At 38.2% G+C, this 24,303-nt stretch overlaps 1 protein-coding gene across 4 annotated transcripts in view; it reads right to left on the reverse strand.

Moving 5' to 3' along the window:
- Nucleotides 1-19,463: 19,463 nt before the first annotated feature.
- The window catches only part of trps1 (trichorhinophalangeal syndrome I), a 134,071-nt gene continuing 129,231 nt past the window's right edge, over nt 19,464-24,303 (reverse strand). For all 4 annotated transcript variants that reach the window (XM_015049224.1, XM_015049234.1, XM_015049242.1 and 1 more), the window contains one exon: nt 19,464-22,625. In XM_015049224.1, the coding sequence (XP_014904710.1) occupies nt 21,099-22,625 (1,527 nt within the window). In that variant the 3' untranslated portion in view covers nt 19,464-21,098. The remainder of the gene's footprint in view (nt 22,626-24,303) is intronic.

Raw genomic sequence — 24,303 nt, forward strand, 5'->3', positions numbered from 1 at the left:
TATAAAACCTTGAGCTAAATGTTGTCTATTAACACTGATTTCAGTCCTAAACAGTTTGCAGCTGTGCTGTATTTCTTAATCTTCAACGAAATTAAGACTTTGGATTTTAAGTGTCAATCGGATTACCTTCTAGAGACTGTGATGTTTAGCCATGTTAAACCACCAGATGGTTGGGGTCGCTTTAAAAGTAGCAGAAACTGGTCTGATCCTGACAGACTTCCAGGATTCTTCCAGTTGCAGTGCGAATGCCCAAAGCTGCAGCTCCATCAGAAATGACAACCTGCGTGGTGTGTCATGTTGGCAAAAACAAACAACAGCCACTGTCTGAGACAAACAACCATGCAGACATGCTCTGAGGTTTAATTTAGAACAAACAGTTAACCTTACAAGATACATGCCTGTTACTGGAGAAAACCAAACAACAGTCGAGTGTTACACAGATGACACCTGAGACCTGCTTGCTGAAAGGCAACATGTCTAACCTGGCATAAATTTAAAGAACAAAAGTGAAAATAATAATAATAATTTAAAAAAAAAAAACAAAGACCTTGATACAAACCCTTCCTTTGGCACAAGGGAAAGATTGTAGCCTCCAGCTTTCTGACCCCTTTATATTTTTATTCATGAGTCATTTTAATTTTTAGGATTCCTCGGGCAATTTTAACTTAGATGAGGATATATTAATAAATCTTAAGTTACCAGTGAATAGGGTTCGCACACTTTGTTAGATTGAATACATTTCTTGCTGTATGAGTAGTTGTTGATTTGAAATGTCAACAGCCTGAAGCCAAGTTAAGACGTATACGTGCCATTAAGATCATCACAGAGGGAAGTCAGTGAATTGTAAATTGAATCTGCCTTTGGCTCTAAATTTTTAAAACCAGCAGATCTTTCTGTCAGAGCATTTAGGAAGCCTGATAAGCATGAATGGAAAATTAAATAACCCAATGAGTCAGTCATTACAGTATTTAGTGTGCTCTGAAGGCTTTGCACGAAAAAAAAAAAATAAAAGAAAGCGCTCCACTGGAGCTGCAGGAAGAAACGTTCTCCCCCTTTACCAGTTCTATGTTAATGAGAGGGCAGCAAGTTAAAGAAAGAAAACTTTTCTTTGAGTAAGAGATTTTAGACCAGAGTAAAACTTGAGTGCTGCCTCAAGCAAACTATCTCTGTTTTGTTCACAAATGACAACAGGATGGAACGTGAGATGAACAGGCAGATTGGGGCTTCGTCTACGGCAGGGCTGCCCACACTTTTTCAGCTTGCGAGCTACTTTTAAGATGACCGAGTCTAAAAGATCTACCTAGAATAAAAATGCAGAACATTTTTTTCATTCTAAACTATCATTATTTAAGTTATTATTTAATTAATATTGTATCTTCTTTCTTTCTTTTTTTCCCCCTTTTAGGATAAGAAAAGTATTTTTAATTGAATTTGAATTTCATCTACAATACATATTGGTGTGTCTTGCATAACTGCGTGAACCACGTTACACAATACAACTCTGTACACTGTTTGTTCTTACCTTACTCTGATGACCTGCACTGAATGGCATCAGCCAAGGCTGCATAGTCCGGATAGCCAGCTTCAAACACGCTTCCAGATGAGCATCAGTCATTGAAGAACAGTATTTGGACTTAATAATCTTCATGTGGGAAAAGGCTGATTCGCATAAATAGGTGGAACCGAATAATGCAGTCAGGGAGGTAGCATATTTCCTAATGTTGGGGTATTTTCCCTCTGTTAGCAAGTTCCAGAACTGTCCATGGGCCCTGGACTTCAGCTCAATGTCAGCTTGTAGAGTCAAAATTTCATTCTCCACACCAGATGAGTTCAGGTGAAACATAGTTGCAATTTTTGATCCAAGTCAATCCACCTCAGCATCTTCCCAAAAAGGGTAGCACATGAATGTAGCAACTGGCTCCAATAAGGCAAAGTCTTGAAAGCGCCTGTCAATCTCTGACAGACAGTTCTCAATCTGCTCTGTGTACCGTGCACTGTCAAGTTGCTCACGTGTCTTCCCCCTGCATCTCCAGCTCCGATGCAACATTCTGGAAGTTTGTCAAATCATGGCGCTGCAATGTTGAGGTCACATGTTGCATCTTTCGTTTGAAAGCATTAACTGAGCTGATCATATTGATCAGTTTTGTCTTGTCCCTGCAGCTCTATGTTAAGGTCATTCAAAATGTTGGTCAGATCGGTTAAAAAAGCCAAGTCTAGCAGCCACTGGTCATCACTTAATTGTCTGTACTCTGCATGTTTGACTACAAGTAAAAACTCCTTAATCTCCGGATAGAGCTCTCGAAATCTTTCCAGGAATTTCCCTCGACTGAGCCACCTCACGTCAGTGTGCAACAACAACAACTCAAAGTGGTCACAGTCACCCTTCTCCAGATGTGCACGGAACAGTCGTCTTTGAAGAGGTCTGGCGCGTATAGAACAGGCGATCTTCGTTGCCACGTCCATTATCTCTTTCATGTTGAGCATTTTAGCGCATAACGCTTGTTGGTGCATGAAGCAGTGGTAACTGAGGAAGTCCGGGAAAGCATCATCCTCCCTACACTTAGCAATGAATCCATTCGAGCGGCCAACCATCGCAGGTGCTCCGCCCGTGGTGATGGACACGAGTTTGAACACCGGGAGCTGGGTTTTCTCAATAAAGTTTTTGAAAGACTGGAAAATGTCATCTCCCCGTGTGCAGGGGAGTACGGTCAACAGCTCTGCTCTTGCATTCATGTCAGGAAACACCATCCAAACAAAAATGCACAACTGGTCTGTGTCACTCACAGCTGTCGACTCGTCTAATTGCAGCGAGAAACACAGTCCGCAATATCCTTCCACAGTTTCTGAGTCAAATCCTCGGCCATGACTTCGCGGCGCCGTTTAACTGTATTTTCCTCGCTAGCTGGAGAGCTTTGATTGCAGATGATATTTCCGATTTGTTTTTAAAGTCTCGGAACAAGGAATCAGCGGCTTCAACAAATGCCTCTTTTATCATTTCTCCATCTTGGAAGGACTTCTTGAGCTTAATCAAGTGACTCACCCGAAATGATGCTTCGGTGGCTTGCCTTCGCTTTTGTGGTCAGATGTGAGAAAAATGACTGCTGTCCGGACAACTGAGATTTAAGTTCTTTCACCTTTCTCCTTCTCAGCTCGCTTTTCGGAGGGACGTCAATGTCGTAGTTTTTTATGAAGAGTCTGAAAATGCCGCTCCACATTTCCCTTCTTTGGAATAGCAATGGCACATCGACAAATGAGACAAACACGTTTAGAATATGACATAGTGAATAAAAAAATGAAAAAAATCCTCCTCCCATTCAGCATGGAAGTGGTAGGTTTTAGCCTTCTTACTTGGACCAGCTATGGCACTCATGTTTATACCCTTTCTTAAATTTAGTTTAAATAAATTATTAGCGGCTAGCTATGCAACCCCAACTACTTCTTCTTCGTCGAATTATTGGCGCGGTATTACGCGCATGCGTACGGTGGTCACAAAGGTTCGCCACGCGTTCCCTCGCAGTAATCTACTGATCAGTTCATGCCGCATAATTGAGCCTTTTTTATGGTGGCCGCCGTACTTTCTGCTTTAATACAAGCTTATAAGGGTTTTCCCTGGACTATTGAGTTATTATTGCGGGGTATTTATTATTATTAACAAAAGTTTTGCGAGGGAACGCAAAAGAAAAAAAAAATTCCCCATGTCCCATGGAGGACTCCGTAGGGAGGAGTTAATCAACGTCGTTTACAAATTCAGACATATATCCGTAATGTTGATCAAATTTTCTCCACTATATTTAGAGAAATAAAATTCTTTTACACACTACTGTTATGTTTTTTGCTGTGTTTTAGTTGTAATGTAATAACATCAGGAATGTTTGAGCTTTCTCCCAGCTTTACAGCGTTCTAAATCGTGTGACATCTGTTTCGATTGATTAAAAAAAAAAAAAAGGCTGTAATACACGGGTTTGTTCCATAATGGTTCTTTAAAACATTGGCTAAAATAATAAAGATCCTACATGTGTTTTTACAAACAGATGATAGAATAATAAATTGAGGATTTAGCTGTTTCCCAATTTTTTCATGGAATAATTGCACTAAATTTCCACAGCAGAATGACACTGAAAGGTCATCATTCTGCAAATTTCACCATCACTTGTCACATAAAGAGCCTTGCAAAGATTAAACACAACTTATATAATAATAAAAAGAGGTTTAATAAGTGTTTGCAACATTTTTGAGAAAGAAACTGGTATCGCATGCATCACTGTTACAAACATTTCTATAAAACTAAGCAACTATAAAAAGAAAAATAGCCCGACTCACGGTCGCTGCGTACTTGTTACGTTAGAATGTGTTTGGCTCAGATTAATTGTGAACCTCCCTGATGCCTAATTCTGGTTTTGCTGATAGCTGAAGGGAACAGAAATGTTATTGTTTAAACCACAAACATGCATTCAGCACATGGTGAACTTTTTCTTTGAAAACATAGGAGTTGAATACTCCCAGACATATTAAGAACTTATCTAAGTTTTGCAGAATGTATCACCATAAGGAACTGTACACTCTGAACAAAATCAGAATTGAACTCAAACAAAAGAAATCACAACTAAAAAAAATAAAAGAAACATTTCTACGTATAGGAAAACGCTTATAATCAGCTGTATTGTATTTAACGATGCCACTATCTAAAATAAATGGTATATGGAGCTAAAACTATGGAAACTGAAAAGCTGACTTTTTTCAGAGAAACAGTTTTTCAAACACATATGCACACACACACACACACACACACTTATTACTGCTATTGTCAAAAGACATTATTAAGGGAATTGTTAAAGAACTCCAAAACCATGAGTGTGAAGGACATGGCAATGAAAAGACTTGCATGTGGGAGTGAATGTGAAATTTCCTCTGCTTTATTTTTTTTAAAGTCTACTTTGATTAGCTGCATTAAAGCTATGATGCCACCAGAGTAAAGCATTTCCAAAATGGCATTTAAACTCACTAGTTTTCAGTCTCAGTGAAGATGATCTGTAAATACTGGAACAAATGGATTTAATACAAACAACTGAAAGGTCTGATACCAACCGTTCATGGTTGTAGCAGGAGTAAACTATGTTAAACTATACTGATGTTCTTAAATCAATTAATTCATCAAAAACCCTTCTTCTAACCTTAAAATCAGTTTGAATGAGAATATCTTTACTGAGTCAGTGAAAGCTTTTGATTGGGTCCCCTAGTTCTGTCTTACCGCACAACCGGTGGTTTGGAAATGGGCAGTTGCCCAGGGTAGCATTAGCATCAGACAAAAAAAGGTGCAACTTCATCTTTAAGCAACAGAAAACCCTAAACAGGTTTCCTGAGTGGGGGGGAGGGGGGAGTCCTGATTGCTATTCAGCTGCCCTCTCTGGAACCTGTCCTTTCCTGATGAGTCATCACAAGGTGCTAATCAACCAATCAGAGGTGGACTTGGAATAAAAACACAGATATGTCACGTTAAATAGCAAATAAAAAAAAAATCTATTTTGCTATGGCTCATCTAAATTTGACTGTCCGGCTTTCACACACATTTGTGGGAAACACGGTGAATAAACATCATTGCAGTACTTTGATAAAGCCATCTTCAAAGCGAGAGCTGACAAGATATTCCATATGGACACAATTTATTTATGCTTCATTAAAAATTGTCTCATAACTACTTTCCTTTTCAGCATAATGAAGTTAATGACCTTGCCAACTATACTTCAAAAGATCTGCTGTTGAGGTGGGATTGCTTTTTAGAAAACAGGAAAGATGGCCCTCGCAAGGGACCCAATGAAAAGCTGACATAAATACCTAAATGTCTCTCGTATGTGGCAGTGATAAAACGTTCCACATCCCCTGCTGATATTATTGCTATTGATAAAAAATAAAAATTCAACAGTCATATTCTTAGATTTTTTTTTTATATATATATACAAATGCTAATTAGACAAATAATGACAATATGCTAATTGCAAGCTCAACCTTAGACACATGCATCCTGAGGGAATATTAGCACTTGAGGTAAACACGTGTACTAAAGCCTTAAAGTGACTTGTTGTTGTGGAAACTGGGTGACGACAAGATGCCACTTTTTCATTGGTTCTCCAGGCTACGAAACCTCACTAAGGTTACGTGAGGTTAAAGCTGCTTTTGGAGAACTTAGTGACTAACTAATGTTACTCACCTACACAGTAAAAATGTCAGTGTTGAATTAACACCTGCTGACTTGAACACATATAGACACTTTCGTGTCTTAACACTTTTAACACTTTTGAAAGTGTTAAAAGACTGACACCCATTTTGTTGTTAATTTAACATTGCTCTATAATACCGAAATGGGTTTAAGAAAAGTTAAACTTTCCATTTCTGTGTATTGTTTTGAATATTTTCCACTGGATTTGATTGATGTTGACACCTTGTGGGTCAATTATTTACTTTTTTAACACCACATTATGTTTTGTGATCAACACTACACTTTTATTATTATTACTTTTAATATGTTTTAACCCCAGCACCATTGTAAATGTTAATGTGACACTTTGTATTGTTGAATTTAACACCTGCTGACTTGAACACATATAGACACTTTTGGGTGTTAATTCAACACTGGCATTTTTTTTACTCTGTAGTAACCTTATTTAGTTTAAGGCTACTTTTGGAGAACTCCTGGAAAAAGTGTCATCTTGTGGTCACCCAGTTTCCACAACAGCAATTTAGTTAAAGGTTAAAGTGAATAACCTTAACTTTATTCACAGCAAATGAGTTGATGTTTCCACCACAGCAATTCACTTTAAGGTTAAAGTGATTTTCTGTTAAGGAAACTGGGTGACCACAAGATGACGCTTTTTGCAGCAGTTCTCCAAAAAATAACCTTCGTCCTTTCTAAATTGCACAAAACAATGTTAGTTACATGTAGTCAGTAGGAGTTGCTAGGTATGCCGTAAGTTGTGTCAGACACACGTAAAGCCTTCCTAAGAGGTGGATACTTACACGTGAACCATGTCTTTTAGAACAACGTCAATTAACTTGCTTTCTTCCTCAACTCCAGGGAGACTCAAACTTGGTTTCTTGTGTTCCAGATTCTGTGACATACTGCCGGTGACCAATTTGCAAACTTCTATTGAAAATCTTTAAAGCAGTGATCTCAAACTGCAGTCCTCGAGTGCCGGAGTCCTGCAACTTTTACATGTGTCCTTTGTCCTACACACTTCAATGAAATGTTGCAACTGCCTCACGTTAACGACAGCCAAGCTCTACAGAACCTCTGCTAATGAGCTTATCTTGGAGCCAGGTGTGCTGAAGAGGAGACGAGTCTAAAAGTTGCAGGAGCCCGGCCCCTTAGGACCGTAGTTTGGGACCACTGCTTTACAGGAAAGGTTCTACAGCGACACAGACAGACTTTTTGTCATATGTCAAATTATGTTGCTAACTGTAATCCGGAAGCATCGCAATATCACTGTTTCACTTGCACCACATGCAAGCACTTTAAAATCATAAAATATTTGCTTGCTTATTTTATGGGTCAGCGATCTAGACGTTGCAGTGACTGATTCAAACTATAGTGTCTACTTTCCTCCAAAAGGGGGCGCAAGTGTCAAGCAACCTGACGTTTGAATCTGCCGAGTTATGTTAAGTCAATAAAAATATATACTTTGAGGAAGGTTGTTTGTCAGAATAAAAGTGCCTTTGAATATAAACAACCTTTAAGCAGGTATTGGACATATGTTTCATTTCACTCACTCTTGCATAATAAAATTTTTATTTTTAGTCTTCTCTGGACTGACATATTTTAATCTCATCTTGTTTTCATGATAATTAAAAGTAGAGGCTTGACAACACGCTCTGTGTGTAATTGATCTATATGATGTGTTTCACTTTGTGAAGTGAGTTGCTGAAATAACCAAACTTACTACATTCTAATTTATTAAACCTGGATTTTTGAAGGTTGGAACGGGTGTATGTAATCTCATCGTAAATCAGAATAAATGTAATTAATAGTGTCGGTTGCGTCTTCTTTTCAAAGTAAGATTCCTTGTTAGGGTCATTTTAATTCAAATTTGAATTTGTCACCTGCCTCAAAATGTTCACATTTGCTTGTTATTTATAGGTTGTGCAGATCGCAAAACAAAACAAAAAACGGGAACATGACAAGTCGCAAAGGACACATCAAGAAATCGACATTGATGACAGGAGACACCTTTCAATCCATATTTATGACTTTCTTTGTATAAAGCTGGAAATCATTTAAATGATGATGGCAATACGCCTTTGTTTGACCAACATGTTATCCTGGCACCAAAAAGCCTCACAAACTGTTTTATTACCAAAACACATCAGAACTTGCTTTCCTTGTCAAACTCTGAACTAAAAAAATTAAATGGCTGAGGAACATTATTCATATGTGTTGGTTTGATTTATACACATGAACGGTGCATTTATTTCGCAATAGCACAAATATTCCATTATCCTTGGTGCTTCTGCTGCTCATTCCAAAAGGCAACCTTTGACAGACCATTGTGATACATTCCTAAGTTTACACAGCAGCGGAGAACCACAAAAATCACTTTTCCCTCCACATACGAGTGCCACCGCTGTGGTCAGGGACTCTGACAATGCTCTGTAGGCCAATTATGTCCCTGCTGCTCTTTTTCCTCCTTGTCAAATTGAACCTCCAAATGTATTCATGAGGTCTCTCCATGGAATCCAATCCAAACACTTTCTGCATGTAAAAGTAGACACATCGACAGTAGGAGTTTTGCACACAAAAAAAAAATTGTACGTTTCCAATTTGCATTCATAATATGATGTTCTGCTCTGTGGTTGCATTGTACAGTAGGGCTGTACGTTTTATGTGTCTCTTTGCGCTACGCCTTCAGTCACAGGAGTTTCTGTTTTTGCCATGGATACCCTGTTAGAGCGAAGGACGTTATAAACGTTGGAGAAGCTGATTGTGTTGATTGACTCCGTGTTGAGATTGTCCTTCAAAGTGCCTGTTGAGTTTTTTCCATGCAGCCAAATGACTTTATTTTCAAAGACTGTGACAGAAATGACAACTCTTTCATTAGCGACGAGAAAAGAGATTTTCAGCCTTCACGTCTTCCAAGTAAAAAGATAAGTATTCTCCATAGGCAGCCATGGACTTTAACCTTCCAGTTTCCTTCTATTGCCGGAAATACAAAATTATTTGTTCACAAGTCTTCACTGAAGAAAAACCCAGAACAGAAGTGCAATCTGCTTTCCTTTGTAAAAGACTGAGATGAACATACCCCGCTTTCTTTGCATGTCTAGAACAGACCATTCTGAATGCAGCACAAATGTATCTAATCCTTAATTGTTTTCATCTTCTTCCTCCTGCCTATCAAAATGTCGCTCATCACTGAATCCTGCATAAATCCAAAGTTTTCTGGTGACAGACTGTTTTCCTTTCCACTGCCACTACATGCATGCTCGATTTGAGGGATAGCTGTAAGGTTATTGACTCAACGCAATCAGCTCTTGCTGCAAGCTTGTTCAGGAGAAGATATTGCAAAGTCATTCACCTGATGCAGTTTTCTTCACGTCCTAGGATAGAAAACCTTTCACAAACCGGAATAATAAACTGACATGAATGTGGTAATTTACTAGTCGGACTGAACTGGACTGTATGCAAGTGATTTAATTTGTCTTTATGTCATAGGATTGAGTTATTCATATTTCTTTGAATCATCTGGATATTTCTCAGTGGGTCGAGATACGACTGCTTGCTGGAGGCGTGAACTCTGTTTTAGTTTCAAATGATTGAATCTGATTTTACCCAGTTTCTTACATTTGGCCATGATATGCGTAATGCGCAAGCTCAGAGGTGAAGGAGCTCACGCTACGGAGCTGAACAAAAATTGCGCGCACCGGACAAAACTGTCCCCCACTGCGCAGAAGGAGTGCCGAGCTGAGCGATATCTTTACCATCTCTTACATTAACCTTGCTCCGGCTTTTGCTGTTCAATATTTTGAAAGTATGGCCAACACGGACTGAATGGCTTTGTTCAAGTCCAGACCAGGAAGTCAATGGCCTCGTTAAACGTTTTCTGAATAAAGTGCCTTGAGACTGCATTTGTTCTGAATTGCTTCAATGCAATTAAAACTGAATTAGTACAGAGTTTAATTTTATTAGATCAGGAATGATAATTCATTGTGTTTCATACAGCCATCATGTCATTGTTGATCATTTCAAACTTTGCTCTCTATAAAGTAACACAACCTATAGGTTCCTGGAAACCAAGGAGTGATATTCAGTTCAGCCTCATGTGAAAACGAGTATGCTTTATGTAAACAACCGATGCACATTTTTGCTTGCAAAACTAGAGTAGTACAGTTGCCAGAGGAACTGTCGCAATGGGCATGACTCCTACATTTATGGTATTTAATGAATATCTGAGCCGTCTTCTTTTTTTCATGGTGCAATGACTACCCACATACATTGCATTCATTCCCCATCCATCCGTCTGCTGCCCATATGTCAGAACATAAAATCTGAGCTGTTGCAAAATGTCAGCTAGCAGGTTACAGCTCAATCAAGCCTTATGAAAACATGACATCCACTATGGCAGTGTTTTATTATACGTGTCCCTGCGCAGCCACACACACACACGTTTGCCTGCGGCTCTCTCACGTGCAGACACCCAGTCAAACCTCCCTGTCATCGGTGTTAGTAACTCATACATAAACATGAATTACGATAAACAGAACCGCTGTTGGTGATATGTTTAAACAGGGCTGACAGGCTCACCGTCAGGGGCCAACACCAAACACAGGGGAGAAGATATGCAGGCATCGCACTTAGAAAATGTCAACATTCAATCTGAGTGTGCGTCCTTTATCTGGTACGTTGCCGTCCATACACGGTGAAAACATTTGGTCTTACAATCATTTTAGGCAAAAGTTTATGAATTTACCGGTCTATTTTATTTATTTTTATTTTTTTGTGTGTGGCTCAAGCAGGTTAATAATTATGTTCTGCTGCATGTGCCTGTGTGCTGACCTCTCTGGCAGAGACCGGGGTGTTTAGTATTCCAGTCTGAAGCCGACTTTCTGTGGCCAATCATCTCACAGTTCTACGCTTTCAACACACACACACACACACACACACACACACACAGATATAAATGGTATCATGCGGCTACATAATTTCCTTGCAAGTTCAAAGGCAGAGTTAATCAACCCTGATCAATGTTCATTTTATAGCCGCAAAGATAAAATGATAATACTATATATAATATTACCCAAAGATTAGAAGCTTTTTGTCATTTAAAAGATAGTGTCACTGTGCTGATTAAGTCTGTCAAAGTTCCTGACCCAAAGAGAGCCTGGAGGAAAATAGGTTCTCAAATTAACTCAGTGGGGTGTGTACTGGAGAGGAAACCTGGTGTTATCGTAGTTCAGCAGCGCCGGGGTCATGATATGGTAGACTCTGTGGTAATTGTTGCTGTAATATTCCTCTTGTTTTCAATAAAAGTAATTAAGCGGAATCCGTTTAGGTTTTACGTAATATTCTTATTGTGCTATTTTATATCTGCGTTACTTTTCTATGGTGTAAAATGATGTCCAGTGTTAGGTTAAGAGTGCTACATATTGTTGATTTTTTTTTTTTTTTCAAATAATCTTCTACTTAGATATATTGTAAAACCTGTTTAAAAATCATGCCACTTTTAAATCTTCTGGAAACAAACTTTATAACAAACTGGAGGACACGAGGAAACAAAGATCCCATGATGCCACAATGGAAATCAAAACTCAATTTCAGGGATAAACGTGAAAACTAAAAGGGTGCATGAGAGTCCCATTGATTTTTATTTTGACATTCTTTGTGTTTAAATTTGTAATTTCAAGCAATGCTTTGTTTTTTGTTTCTTTCTTTTCATATGATTCACTCTGGATACACAAATGGTTGAATCAATAGTCCTCAAGTTAAATGTTAAAGATTTGAGAGATGCGTCTCCAGGATAGGACCTCTCTGTGGCCACACCTAAATGTTCTATCAAAGATTTCTGTGGACAAGAAAATCACTGTCATTCATTTCTTGTCCTATTTGGTACAGGAAAACCCAGATGCGGAGAAGAAAAAGGCAGATGGGGAAACAATTACTTATAGGAGGTTTAATTCAGGAAAAACAAACAGGAAGGAAAATAGGACAGACATCTGTGCACAGGAACCAGCATGAGCACACCGGAAGGACAAACCAGAGTGAATGAAAACTGCATGCCTAAATAATAAGGAGACAAGAAAACTCATGCAGAATCCGGGTGAGTCCAATTATGCAAAATGCATGGCAGCTGTGTGGGAAGCAAGACTAAGGAGCTGGGGGGAAGGTGTGAACAATACAGGCTAACAGGGATACATTAGATATTACAAGATATATCACTAACATAACTGGATGCCAGGAAAACATAACTAAATATCAAAAGAACATTAATCCCCCCCAAAAACAAAATCAGATTCCAAAACTCTGATAAAAACAAACTCAAAATCTACACATTTAAATCTTAAAATGTGAGTTTTGGGGGGTAAAGTTACCTAATTTGTTAGAACATGGAATAAAAAATATCTTCACCGAATAGAAAACGATACTTGCATCTAGTGTAAAAAAAAATAAAATAACATAAAATTGGATTTCCACACCAGCTAAGGAAAACAAAGCCAAACATGCAATTGCAATAGCGGTGTACGTTTTTAACGAATCAATTTTGATTAAAAGTTTGTAGCACAAAAGACTTGGAAGCAATACAGGGTGTTTTGTTTCCTTTAAAGAGAAGAGCGGAAGGCGAAAAATAAAAATAAAAAAAACACGAAAGATTAAGGCTCAAGATATAAAACCTGGATTAACTACATGCCATTTGCATAAGCAAAAGCAATAACTCCTTCTTCTATTTATTCTAATTACTTTGTGTTTGCAGCTAGAGAGAGAGATCAATTGCAACCTTTATACCTTTTGTTCACAATATATTGCTTCACGTTGTTGATATAAATCGACCTCGACAGGCTTGAAAAGAAGCTTATAAATAAAATTTATTTTTTATTAAACTATGTGCAAATGGCTCTGCTGAGTCTGCAGGTTTCCCATTTGTTTTGCAATTCCACCACTGAATTTGTATTAGTATATTTTTTTGGTGATAGCCCAAACGAGCACTACATTAAACTTTGTAACTACAATCAACTATAATCACAGAGGATAAAAACACAAGAGATAGCTTATTTCCAATGTGATCCACCAGTGTAGAAATAGCAGTAGCAACAAAGTTGTCAAAAAAAGATGATTGCCCTGTTTTGTGAATTGCCTCCATAAGATTTTTTTAAAATTGTTTTCCCAAAAAAAACGTAAAAAAAAAAAAAAAAAAAAACATTGTGGATAGTGTGCAGTGGATATCAAGAGTTTATAAATATTGACAGAAATTACTGTTGATTCTTTTTTGTTATTTTTTTAAACCACACCAGTGGAGTTCTTCCACATATGTGTGATTTTTGTTAAACAGGCTGAAGAGTATCAAAGATAACATCAGCACTACTTGCGTGTTTTGGAATAGTCTCCCATTTAATCCCATAAACCATGCAGGTAGATTTTTGTACACAGGACAAATATTTTTAAAATGTCTATGAAGGCTTTCTTATAGCGCAATATGCACAGACTCTGTGTAGAGATGAATATCTACTCACCTCAGCATACCAAATCCTTGGAGAGACTGAAATGGCAGGAGACCTGGCCTGATTTTTTATTAATTCAGGTAAATAATATCACTTGAGACACTCAGACTGTATTTAGGGTGCAACTTTCACCCTGATAATGTCTGGAAAATGACAGAGATGTCACAACAAAAGCATCGTATGCTGACCCAAGACAAAAGCACCCAATTAGCAGTAAGGCTCACAATCACTGATGTTTCACCGCAATTATTTTCTACTCGTTTTGGCAAGTTTTGAAAAAAAAAAGAGTGGGACAACAGCTTATGAGTAAACCTGAAGAGAGTGATTGTGTACATTGAAATGAATTGAAATTGAAAATTTATAGGTGGAAATTCACAATAGGAATACATTTACACAAAGTCGTACCAAATATCAAGACTGCAAGCTGAGTGATCACACAGAAACTCTCGACTTCGTGGATCAGCAGTTTAAACAACTTCAGTGATTTAATTAAAAAGGAATTGCGTTTATGAAACATGTTCAAATAATGAACAAATGAAAATAGAAAATAAAGAGAGATATTGGTATCAAGAGACGATAAAAGGGTGCAGGTGGCATCAAACAGAAATAGATTAAAAAATTAATGTAGTGGCTTCATTTAGAAACCACAGTAGGAGGTCAGCAGGCTTAAGATTCAGGCTCCAAAAAATATATCTGGTTTGGAATAAAATCCTTCATGAGCATCTTGATAATACAAAGATGTAGAAAAAAAAAATACTAGGTTTATAATACGCGATACGTTTTTATAAAACACATTCTTCTTCATCTAGAGACCACGTCGAAATAAAACACACATTGTCCTGTTTTGAGAATGTTTGTTATAACTTTTATTATTTATTATTGTCATAATCGTCATCACTATTCTTCAAGTTTAGCTGTGTAACAAACTTTTCTTGGCTGTCAAAATATGTTGCTGAAATATCATTTTTGCATGACACAAAAAACTAAAAAAAAACAAAAAAAAAACAATAACATACAGAAAGGTAACAGAATAAAATAACATGAGAAAACACAACCTAAAAATGAACAAACAACCTTCCCTACAAAAGCCATTCAACAGAGAAGAGACAAACTCCTAATATAATGAACTGATTAGACATAAACACGTACTGTGTGTGAGTGTGCGTGTGTATTGTCAGCCAGTATTAGACTAGCATTAGTTAACACTGTTCACCCCAAAATCTACGCTCACTGTGTACCTATGTGTGTATGTGTGTTGTCCCTTCCTTGGCAATAAGAACCTAATAAATGGAGTGCAAGCAATAGCATCAATTCCTAGAACACATTCTGACAAAGACAAAACATGTGATAAGGCCTCCCAATGTAAACGCTGATTCAAAATGCCATTAAACCAAAAAGCATATAGTCATCACTGAAGTAAAACAAGACCATGTATTCTCCAGACCCTTTATATATACATATATATATGTATGTATTTTTTTTATTTTTATTTTTTAGCATATTTGCATAATCGTTACCATGATCTAAAAGTTAAAATCCCAACATTCATAAAGACACAAGTGTATTTATGGTTTAGTACAGTTTCCTTAAATGTCAAAAAAAGCGGGTGAGAAAACAAAAACGCATCGTCAAATGGGACTGGATTTTGGAGGGCTTGAACAAACTCAAAAGTGCGCAAGAACAAAGTTTTTGCTATCAAGGCTGTTGTTTTTTGCTTTCAACTTAATAACAGAGAAAATATTTTCCTTCAAAAGTTAAGACACTGAAGCATCATGGCATAAAAAATTTTAAAAAAGAAATATTATTGGCCCCCAGCCTACCGAGAAATCTCTCTGGCTCATCAAAATGACTTTTCACACCAGAGTTAGCCAAAATAACAATTCAGACACCCTTTTTTTCACAGTCCCCTAGAAATGTTTCAAAGAAGTCCATAAAACATAATAAAAAGTAATAATACAGGGGAGAACTTATGTTGAATTCCTGTTTAATGTTAGCTCTCTTGATATGAACCATGTTGAAATTCATGACAAAACCCAGTAAATATCTTTGAACCAACCAGAGCCATGTTGAAGTCAACTGTACAAAGCTTAAATTAGTTTGATAGGTCAGCATTTAAACTCTTGAGTAGCCATTACTGTGTTCAAATTGTCCACTCTTTCACTATAGAGTTCATTTTAAACTTTAACATTCTATGTAAGAGTTTGTGTTTGGTTTAAGGGAATTTTTAATAATACTGTTGTATTTTTGTATAGATTATGGAATATTTTATTAATTGGTAAGTTTTTAGTTTCACGGGGGGGATGGCGAGAAACCTAATTTGAATTCCTTGTACGTCGAGTACACATGATGCATTGACAATAAAGAAGACTTTGACTTGAATGGCCCTTTCCCGTCAAAACACTGCAGGACCAGTCAGCAGCTTATAAATAAAACTAACACACAAAAAATATATCACTATGGTGTGGTCTAAACAAATCATGTTCAATCTAATACTAATCTTCGCCTACATTGTTAGCATACCATAACATTAGCTTCACACTAATGACAACATGTATAGTAATGGCCAGATCAACTCTAACATTAGGGTACTAGCAATATCAGTTGGGTAAACATTAATGTTAGTATGTTAGCACCAGGGGTTAGCTCAATGCTAATATTGCCAAGCTAACACTAACGGTCGTGTTAGCACTAGACTGCTATCGCTGATAGCAGTCTACGGTAATGATGCAATCAGTAAAAATTAGCTTAACGCCATCTAGCTAACAATTACAGCGAGTTCAGTGCGAATGCCCACAACCTAATTACTCTGGTGTTCAGACTTGTTTAAGGTGCAACTAGATACTCTTGCAAAGCAAAACCCCACCCCTGACAAATATTGAGAAATTCCAAAAGTGGGCGGTGTGGAGAGACACTGAAGGGAACAGCCAAGCGGGACGGGGTTGAGCAGAGCTGTGGTTCGGATGAAAAATGCACTGTTGCCCTCTCGCAACTAGTAACGAAACTAGCTTCTTTTTCTTTGTTATTGGGACCTTTTATGTCGATAGTGGCGACAAAACAGAGCTGTGCTGCCGTACGCCCGTCCTGCTTCCTAAGCACTGCAGTCACTCTTACACAGTCGTACTGCAGCATACCATCACCAGTAGTCAGCGGAAGACCACTCTGTGTCCACAGTTGTTGAGTTTCTGAGATAAATATCTGTACAATAAGTTAGTAATAATAAAGACCATAGATACTATTTTGTAGATTTGAACTAACAGGTACAAATAAAATAAAAAAAAATGTCTCTGTAATGTATTGATTGAATATCTGTCTGTCAATGAGGGTATAAAATATTCATGAGATGGATCTGAACTGAGGTGTGATCTGTATGACACTGCCTTATACTAACTTAAAAGTCAGGTGCAAAACAGCCAAGGCTTCAAAGGCATCAAATCTCGACTCTTCCAGTTAAATTTAGCACGAGCTCGTCAGTAAATGAGTGAACATTTTGAAGACAGCGCAAGACTCTGATTCAAAACCTTGAGAAACGTGTTCACCATGCTTTGTAAATCACTGAAAACGCAGGATGCTGAGAGAAGGCAGGCTACAGAAAGGACAATAAGGAGAGGACTGAGATGCACTGTTACACCTAGATTCTAACCAGCACGTGAAATCAATGCATTGAAATACAGTCAAAGGAAAAACCAAGGAAACATTTCTATCAGCTACTGTACGTCTCATTTTTTCTCCCACAAATTCTTCAGATGCTCCTATCCTTCCATCTCAGCCAACATCCTTCCATCCACTCCATTGTTGTCTTAAAAAAACAGTGCATTGTTTGTTTTGTTTTGCTACAAAAACAGATGTAAACATTCTTTATGTACTAGAAGCCCCTTAACAGATCAAAAGTTTGAAAGTTCATTAAAAAAAAAAGAAGTAAAAAATAAAAAACAGGACAAAATATTGCCAAAAATAATGGCAATAAAGTTTGAATGATAAGTTTGCTGAACATCCCCAGACATTGCATATTGGGAAACATTTTTAGTAAAAGTAAATTTAAACGACGCAGTTAATGGAGATCATGCGTCTTTCTTTGAAATAAGGACAAAAGAATAAAAAAAAACAGCCAACTCCTTGACCTACACTTCAACTACTTCGGTAATTATATTGCACAAACAACCTGCAGCTTTACTTGAGAATCTTATGAGAAATATATAGCTGGCTTGTCACTTTAAATTAATCTACTTATAGATTAATGATTAAACAGATCGACTGGATGTAAATGTTTACCAATGTTGTTTTTTTTTATTCTCCGCCATAATCGTGTCACATTTTACTTCTCTTCAAAATTGTACAATTCACTGAAAATGTTTTATGTTCAATTTCTCAGTTTCAACATGAAATTCAATGTTGGTCCTAATTTCAAACCAGTTTTATTGGAGGTACCGTATCTAGTCGTATTATTATTTAGGAAACGATATCAATTACAAAATATGTAATGCCTCGACTGAAGACCAAAGCACTTGTAGTCTGTTCTTTGAGATATATGGCTCATAATTTCTAAAAGGTAGTGTGCATACATGGGAAATAAGCCGACAAGTTTGATAATACAGTAACCACAGAGAAGCATGGTTCCTTCTTTGGAGACTAAAACTGAAAAGTTTGATCAGTTATTGCATGATGCCTAATATCAGTCATGTGTTTATACAAACTCCGTCTTCTTACACAAAACTCGTATTTTTAAAGGATCGCCACGGGCCAGTAAGAGATTCTCTTGACTGGATGACCTTGAGTAAAAATATTATAAATTCAGTACTCTAACCCCATCGCTTGAAAATCTGAAGTCTTAATTTTATGGAAGGTATTATAATAATAGGTATTGTCCGTTTCAGGCTAAAATACCAGACACCATCATGCTGTTATACAAAATATTGATTCATTATATTTATTTTCTGAATTATTTATTTGAACCAGCAATGCCAACTGTAAATTTGAGCAGAAGGATTTATCAGTTTTATTTTCTGGATTCTTTACTTGAACCTGTGATGCTAATTTGTACATTTGAATGGAGGGAGGGAGAAAAAAGCACAACTACTTTGAGAGTAAGTAAATTCTTTGACTTCATAATTTAGACTACAACACAGCTGACTGACAAAAGGGGGAAGAAGGTGTTGTGGTATTTTGAATTCAGACACATGGAGGAAACCCCATACCGTCTTTGCCTGTGGGAACCATGAGAACAAAACAAAACAATCGACATTTCGATTCTGTGGCATTCCTTGAATGCCACATTTTAAAAAATGTATAGTTAGCAGGCACCAAGTGGGTATTTTTTTTTCTTTTACATCTTTTGAATAAATATAAAAAATAGTTATTTCCTGATTCTTATCTTGTTCCTCTCTCTCTTTGATATCCAGCGAAGGGTTCTCTTTTCTTTTGTTTTCTAGCATCTAAGGCAGCGAGGCTAAAGAAGTCTATCAGTTTTGACAACAGGTAAGATAACCAACATCTCTTTCAACTGACTGAGGGGTCTCGGACAAAAAGAAACAAAACAAAAATACCTTTGAGAACTTTTTCTGAACTTCAGGATTTAAAATCTAATTATACTTCTTTTCTTATGAAGGTTTTCTGTAATATTTATGGTAAGAAAAAAAAAAAGTAACAGTTTCCATCCATTATAAAGGCAACAGATGTTCCATAATTATGAAGATGCTATAATGTGCTACGTAAAGGTAACTTTTTTTTTTTTTAACTCTGAACAATAAGACATAAAACACTGTAGGCAAGAATCTCTTAAGACTAGTTTATACAGTTAACCCAAAAAAGTTGATCAGTTTGATAAAATGTTGGGTTTTGCTCCCTAATTACTGAAGTCTCTCTAATACACTTAGTAACTTAAACACATGTAGACATTAAGAAAAGTTATAACCTAAAAAAAAAAAACAAAAAAAAAAAAAACTTTGGCCTATTGCCAAAAAAAAAAAAAACAACACACAATAAAAACATATATAGGAAGAACCAAAGAAAACAAGACGTAACATGCTAAAAACACTTATCTCACCAAGCCTTTGATGTGTACAAATGATGTGTCACATGCTGTGATGAAGGCAGGTTGGTGTGCACGTGTGACCCCTGAGGACTAAGAAACTGAGCATTCATTGTGTTTACATCATCGTTTAGGGACGGAAAACCTTCGATCCTCACACATACACACACTGTAAATGCAGTAAAACAAACGCACAAGTGCGCACGCAACCCCCTCCTCTGCTGTACCAGTTTTCATTTTTGTTAGACGGCTTTCATCAACGTAACAAATCTCATTGAAGACACAAAAACAGGAAAAAAAAAGAGAACTAAAATAGACTAATTTTTATAGTACCATTTCCTTTAAAAAGCTTTTTTTTTTTTTACCTTTACAAAACGACAAATAAGAAAATGTAGCAAATTGCATTTTCGATTAATGACACCATCATGGTTCTTCTTCTTATTTCCATTATTATTATTATTCATATCATTAATATAAATGTCAAGCAGGTTAATAAATGGTTGTTCTATTTAGGCAGGCAGCCAGGCACATAGCTAGTATCATGGCACAGTGGAAAGTAAAAAATAAAGTCTTTTAATTTGTTTTTTGTTTTTTTTTTCCATCCAAACAGATGAAGACTTTAGACCAGTTTTAACAGTTTGACCTGGATTCAAGCAGTTTCAAAAAGGGGTTAGGACTAGTTTTCAGCCACCGTGTAGATTTTGCATTGATCCAGGATCAGTTTGAGAAACAGCAAGGGATAAAGTGAAGGAAACTGGTCAATTCCGTACCAACTGAACCGCAGATAAGCCCTAGCTGGTTTCAAGCAAACCAGTTTGAAAATACTCAAAACAAAGTGTTTTTTTTGTTGTTGTTGTTGTTTTTTTGGTTTTTGAGATCCACTTGAGAGGAAAAATAAACATGTTCTGGGCAAAAGCGCAGCAGTTCTCACCAGATCACATCTGGCTGTTCTGAAATAAAAAGGGTAAATGCAGCAGATGAAATCAACACAGCAAAGTTCAAGTGTTATACTTCGAGTTGTTGTTGTTTTTTTTTTTGTTTGTTTTTTTGCTCTTGTTTGATGGCTATGTTAGTCCAGCCTCCGATCCTCCTATGTGAATGCGCACAGATCGGCTGTTTCTGAAAAGTGATTTCAGCTGGATGCCAGCACCCTGTTGACTCCCTGCCACAAATCTGTCAGGTAAGCAGTAACTCACCGGAGGATTCAGGCCGTTTCTCCCCTTGCCCAGCTGTAGTTCACCTGGGTCCTGCAATATATTTCTCTGAGCCTTTGACAGTGGGAGTGCTTTTTAAGGTACGCCCATTAGGAAATGAGCAAACCTTCAGGAACATAGAGCCTAATACTCCAATAACATGTTATTAATGTTTTGTGAGTCATTTAATTTCCATCAGTGAGCCCATCTAACTTCGTAGACTCTGCCACAGTTGTTATCTCCGGGGATTTCTCATCATCCAACGCCGTTTTCCCACATAATTCCTTACTTCTTTCTTGCTCTTTTTCGACTTCTTGTATACTTCCACTGTCTGTATCTTCCTTTTCTTGGCCGTCGTGATCTGTACTCATGACTTCATCATCTTCGCTTGTGATCCCTCCATCTTTTGGTGCAGGTGTCTGACTTCGACACTCCGGTGCTGCCATTACATGGAGACTTTTGCCGTCTGGTGTGTGATCCTTCTGTTGCTGCTGCGGCGGTGGCGGCGGTGGCAGCGTTTTGTGTAAGCCCCTCTGTATGTGCGTGGTGAAGTCATAGCGGTCCGCGCATACGTGGAGGCAAAACCCGCACTGGTACGGTTCCTTGTCGCCATGGCAGCTCATGTGCAGGGCGTACATGACCTCGTCCAGGAAGTAGATGCCACAGTGAGTGCAGCGGTTGGCGAGGTCGTCTTGTGTGGCTGCGTCTGCCTTCGAGCAGTTCGACACGATGCTCGACTCGCGCTTTCCTTCCTCCGCCATCTCTTCGCGCTCCTTCTCACCTTTCCAGTTTCCCATCGAGGTCTCACTTTGGGGCGACTCCTTCCTTTTTCTTTCAGAACCGTTAGACACATACATATTTGCGTTGCTCGTGTCTCGTTGCCTTATTGCGAGATCCAAAGGAGTGTCGTTCTCCGGTGACGCAGAGGATAACGTTTGGGCGTGATGAGGAGGCGGAGGAGGGTAGTGAGAAGGGGCTGGAGGAGGCGGCAGAGGGGAGTAAGGGGAAGCACAGTAAGGCACCGTGTAGCTTTGCTGGTGATATTGTACAGGGGTCACCATGGTTCCAAGATGATGGGCGTTGGTTCCAATCCCACTGGGGCTACTCAGATTACTGATGCTACCAGGGACCCCAGAGGTGGCTGCCATCTTATACTTGGTCCAAAATCTGAGCCAATCAGATTCAGGTGTCAAATCAGGTGACAGGGTCAATGGAAGAGGTAATGGCAAAAGCGGATATTGATATTTTTCTATTGGCGAACCTGGAGGAGAGTAGCTAGAGGGTTTAGACGGACGCATGTACTTTTCAATTGGGCTTCCCCTCTCCGATCCTCCTCCTTTCCCCACTTCTAGCTTTGACGTTAATCCCCCGTCTGCGATGCCCCCGTTGCTCTCGGCCACCATGGCTGGGGTAGGATGCGAGGGAAGGAGGAGGGGAGGCATACGCCTGTGGATCTCAAGAGTCTGATTGGCTAAGAAGGCTTGAGTGGACCGCGGGGAGCGTGAGCGAGGGGAAGGCTGCTGGCTTTTCACTGAAGGGCAGCTCCTGGTGTCCAACTCTTCACCGTTCAGGCGCTCCTCGCTGGTGATTCGCTGCTGTTTTGGGGCCGGGTTCTCGGACGACAACGTGTCGGGGTTCAAGCGCTTTCGGGTCCGCCGTCGAATGATTTGCTCGCCATTGTTCTGCTTGATGATGTTCAGGGGCCTCGGAGTCTACAAATAAAAGGAGACACACAGGAATATTACTGAGTTCCCCCGCTCTGTCATGCAAGTAATGCTGCTGATTTGACTAATACATGTCAAGTGTACATACACCAGCTATACTTGACTACAATGACATTCAATAAATAACTTATTCAGTGATTGAAAGGCTTCTGTGAGTGTCTATCAAATCAAACTGATCAATCAAGTCAGCATATCTTTTTCATTGTTGAAAATGCATCAGTCATTAGATGTTAGAAACCTGTAATTTTGTTTTACATAATTCTTTAAGACCAACATAACCACCACCTCTGAAAGCTGTGCTTCTTGCCCTAAACACAAGGGGGCACACTCACATCTTCTGTAATCTCAGTTTGCCCCCAGGACACGAGCTTAGCTCTACTTTGAGAAGTGCATCCCACACTCATACGGATCAAACTGCACATTACATGTGTCAATGCAAATTAAAAAATACATTTACAATTTACAAACTGAGAAAAGGAGAACATCACAGGCGTGCAGAATTTTGAAGAGTAAAAATTGCACAGTTGCTAAGAATTTAATCAGTTCCTTCTCCAGCTGTCAAAAGCATTTCTGAACACATGCTTCATTTTCTTCCTGCTAAACTGCTGAAGCTAATCATTGGTGCATATTTAGTTATTTATGACAAAAACTGCAGCAGTGCAACAAACCTCAAAACCTCAGGTTTATTTAAAATTTACTCTTTTTATAAATTTAAACTCCTTAAACTTTTTTTTTAATGTTTCTGCATTGGCATTCTCACCCGAATCAAGACCTTGAACAAGTATTTCGTAGTATGAATTTTAGTGTGAATTTTATAAATCTACAGACGGAATTATTTTCTATTTTTTCCCTTCACGAAATAACTCAAACTTGGCCAGATTGGATGGGGAACATTTGTGATTAACAGCACTGGCAAATGCTTTTGATTGATTTTGGGCCTGAACTTTGACTAGGCAATCCTAACTAATGAATATTCTTTGATCTAAGCCATTGCATTGTAATCAGACTCTATATTTATGGTTGTTTTCCTGATGGAAAACAACTTGATGAAGCTCTCATGCTTTTTATTCACCGTCTAACAAGCTTTCTTCTAAACTTTCCAATAATGTGCTAATTGGCATGTCTACACTGCTTGCACAATTTAACTTATTGAAACTTGCAGAAATCCTGATGTGAAAAGCTCTGGGTTTGGAAAAGTCTGTCTGACTCAGTCAGGTGTCATTTTTGGCTTGTCGTCTAGTTGATCTGGCAATTGTTAAAATAAACAATAACTTCAGTGATTAAAAATGCAAAGGTCCTCAGCTCCATTTTTCTAGTAAAAAGAAGAATACCTTATTAAGCTGTCCTGGCTAAAAGTCCACAATGCGTTTTTGCTTTTTTTTTTTGTTTACTCTGTATTCTCCACTGTTAACAGAGGAACTGTCCCTCTGAAGATTTTATACACAATTTAGAAGTCTGAATCAATATCCTAAACAAGATTGCACCACTGGGAGAAGTGGCAGCCTAAACACTGCCTAAATTATAACACAGACATTTCTCTAATTCTCTATAGTTTTCCTGTTTGTTTTTCTTTCACGAGAGACGTAAACAAGGGGGGGGGGGGGGGGGGGAAAAAACACAAGGGGGAAGGGGCAACCGAGAAAACCACGGGGAAAAGGGGGAAGAA

This window comes from Poecilia latipinna, unplaced genomic scaffold (assembly GCF_001443285.1).
Source record: "Poecilia latipinna isolate Pla-1442-1.1 unplaced genomic scaffold, P_latipinna-1.0 Scaffold44, whole genome shotgun sequence".
Lineage (NCBI taxonomy): Eukaryota > Metazoa > Chordata > Actinopteri > Cyprinodontiformes > Poeciliidae > Poecilia > Poecilia latipinna.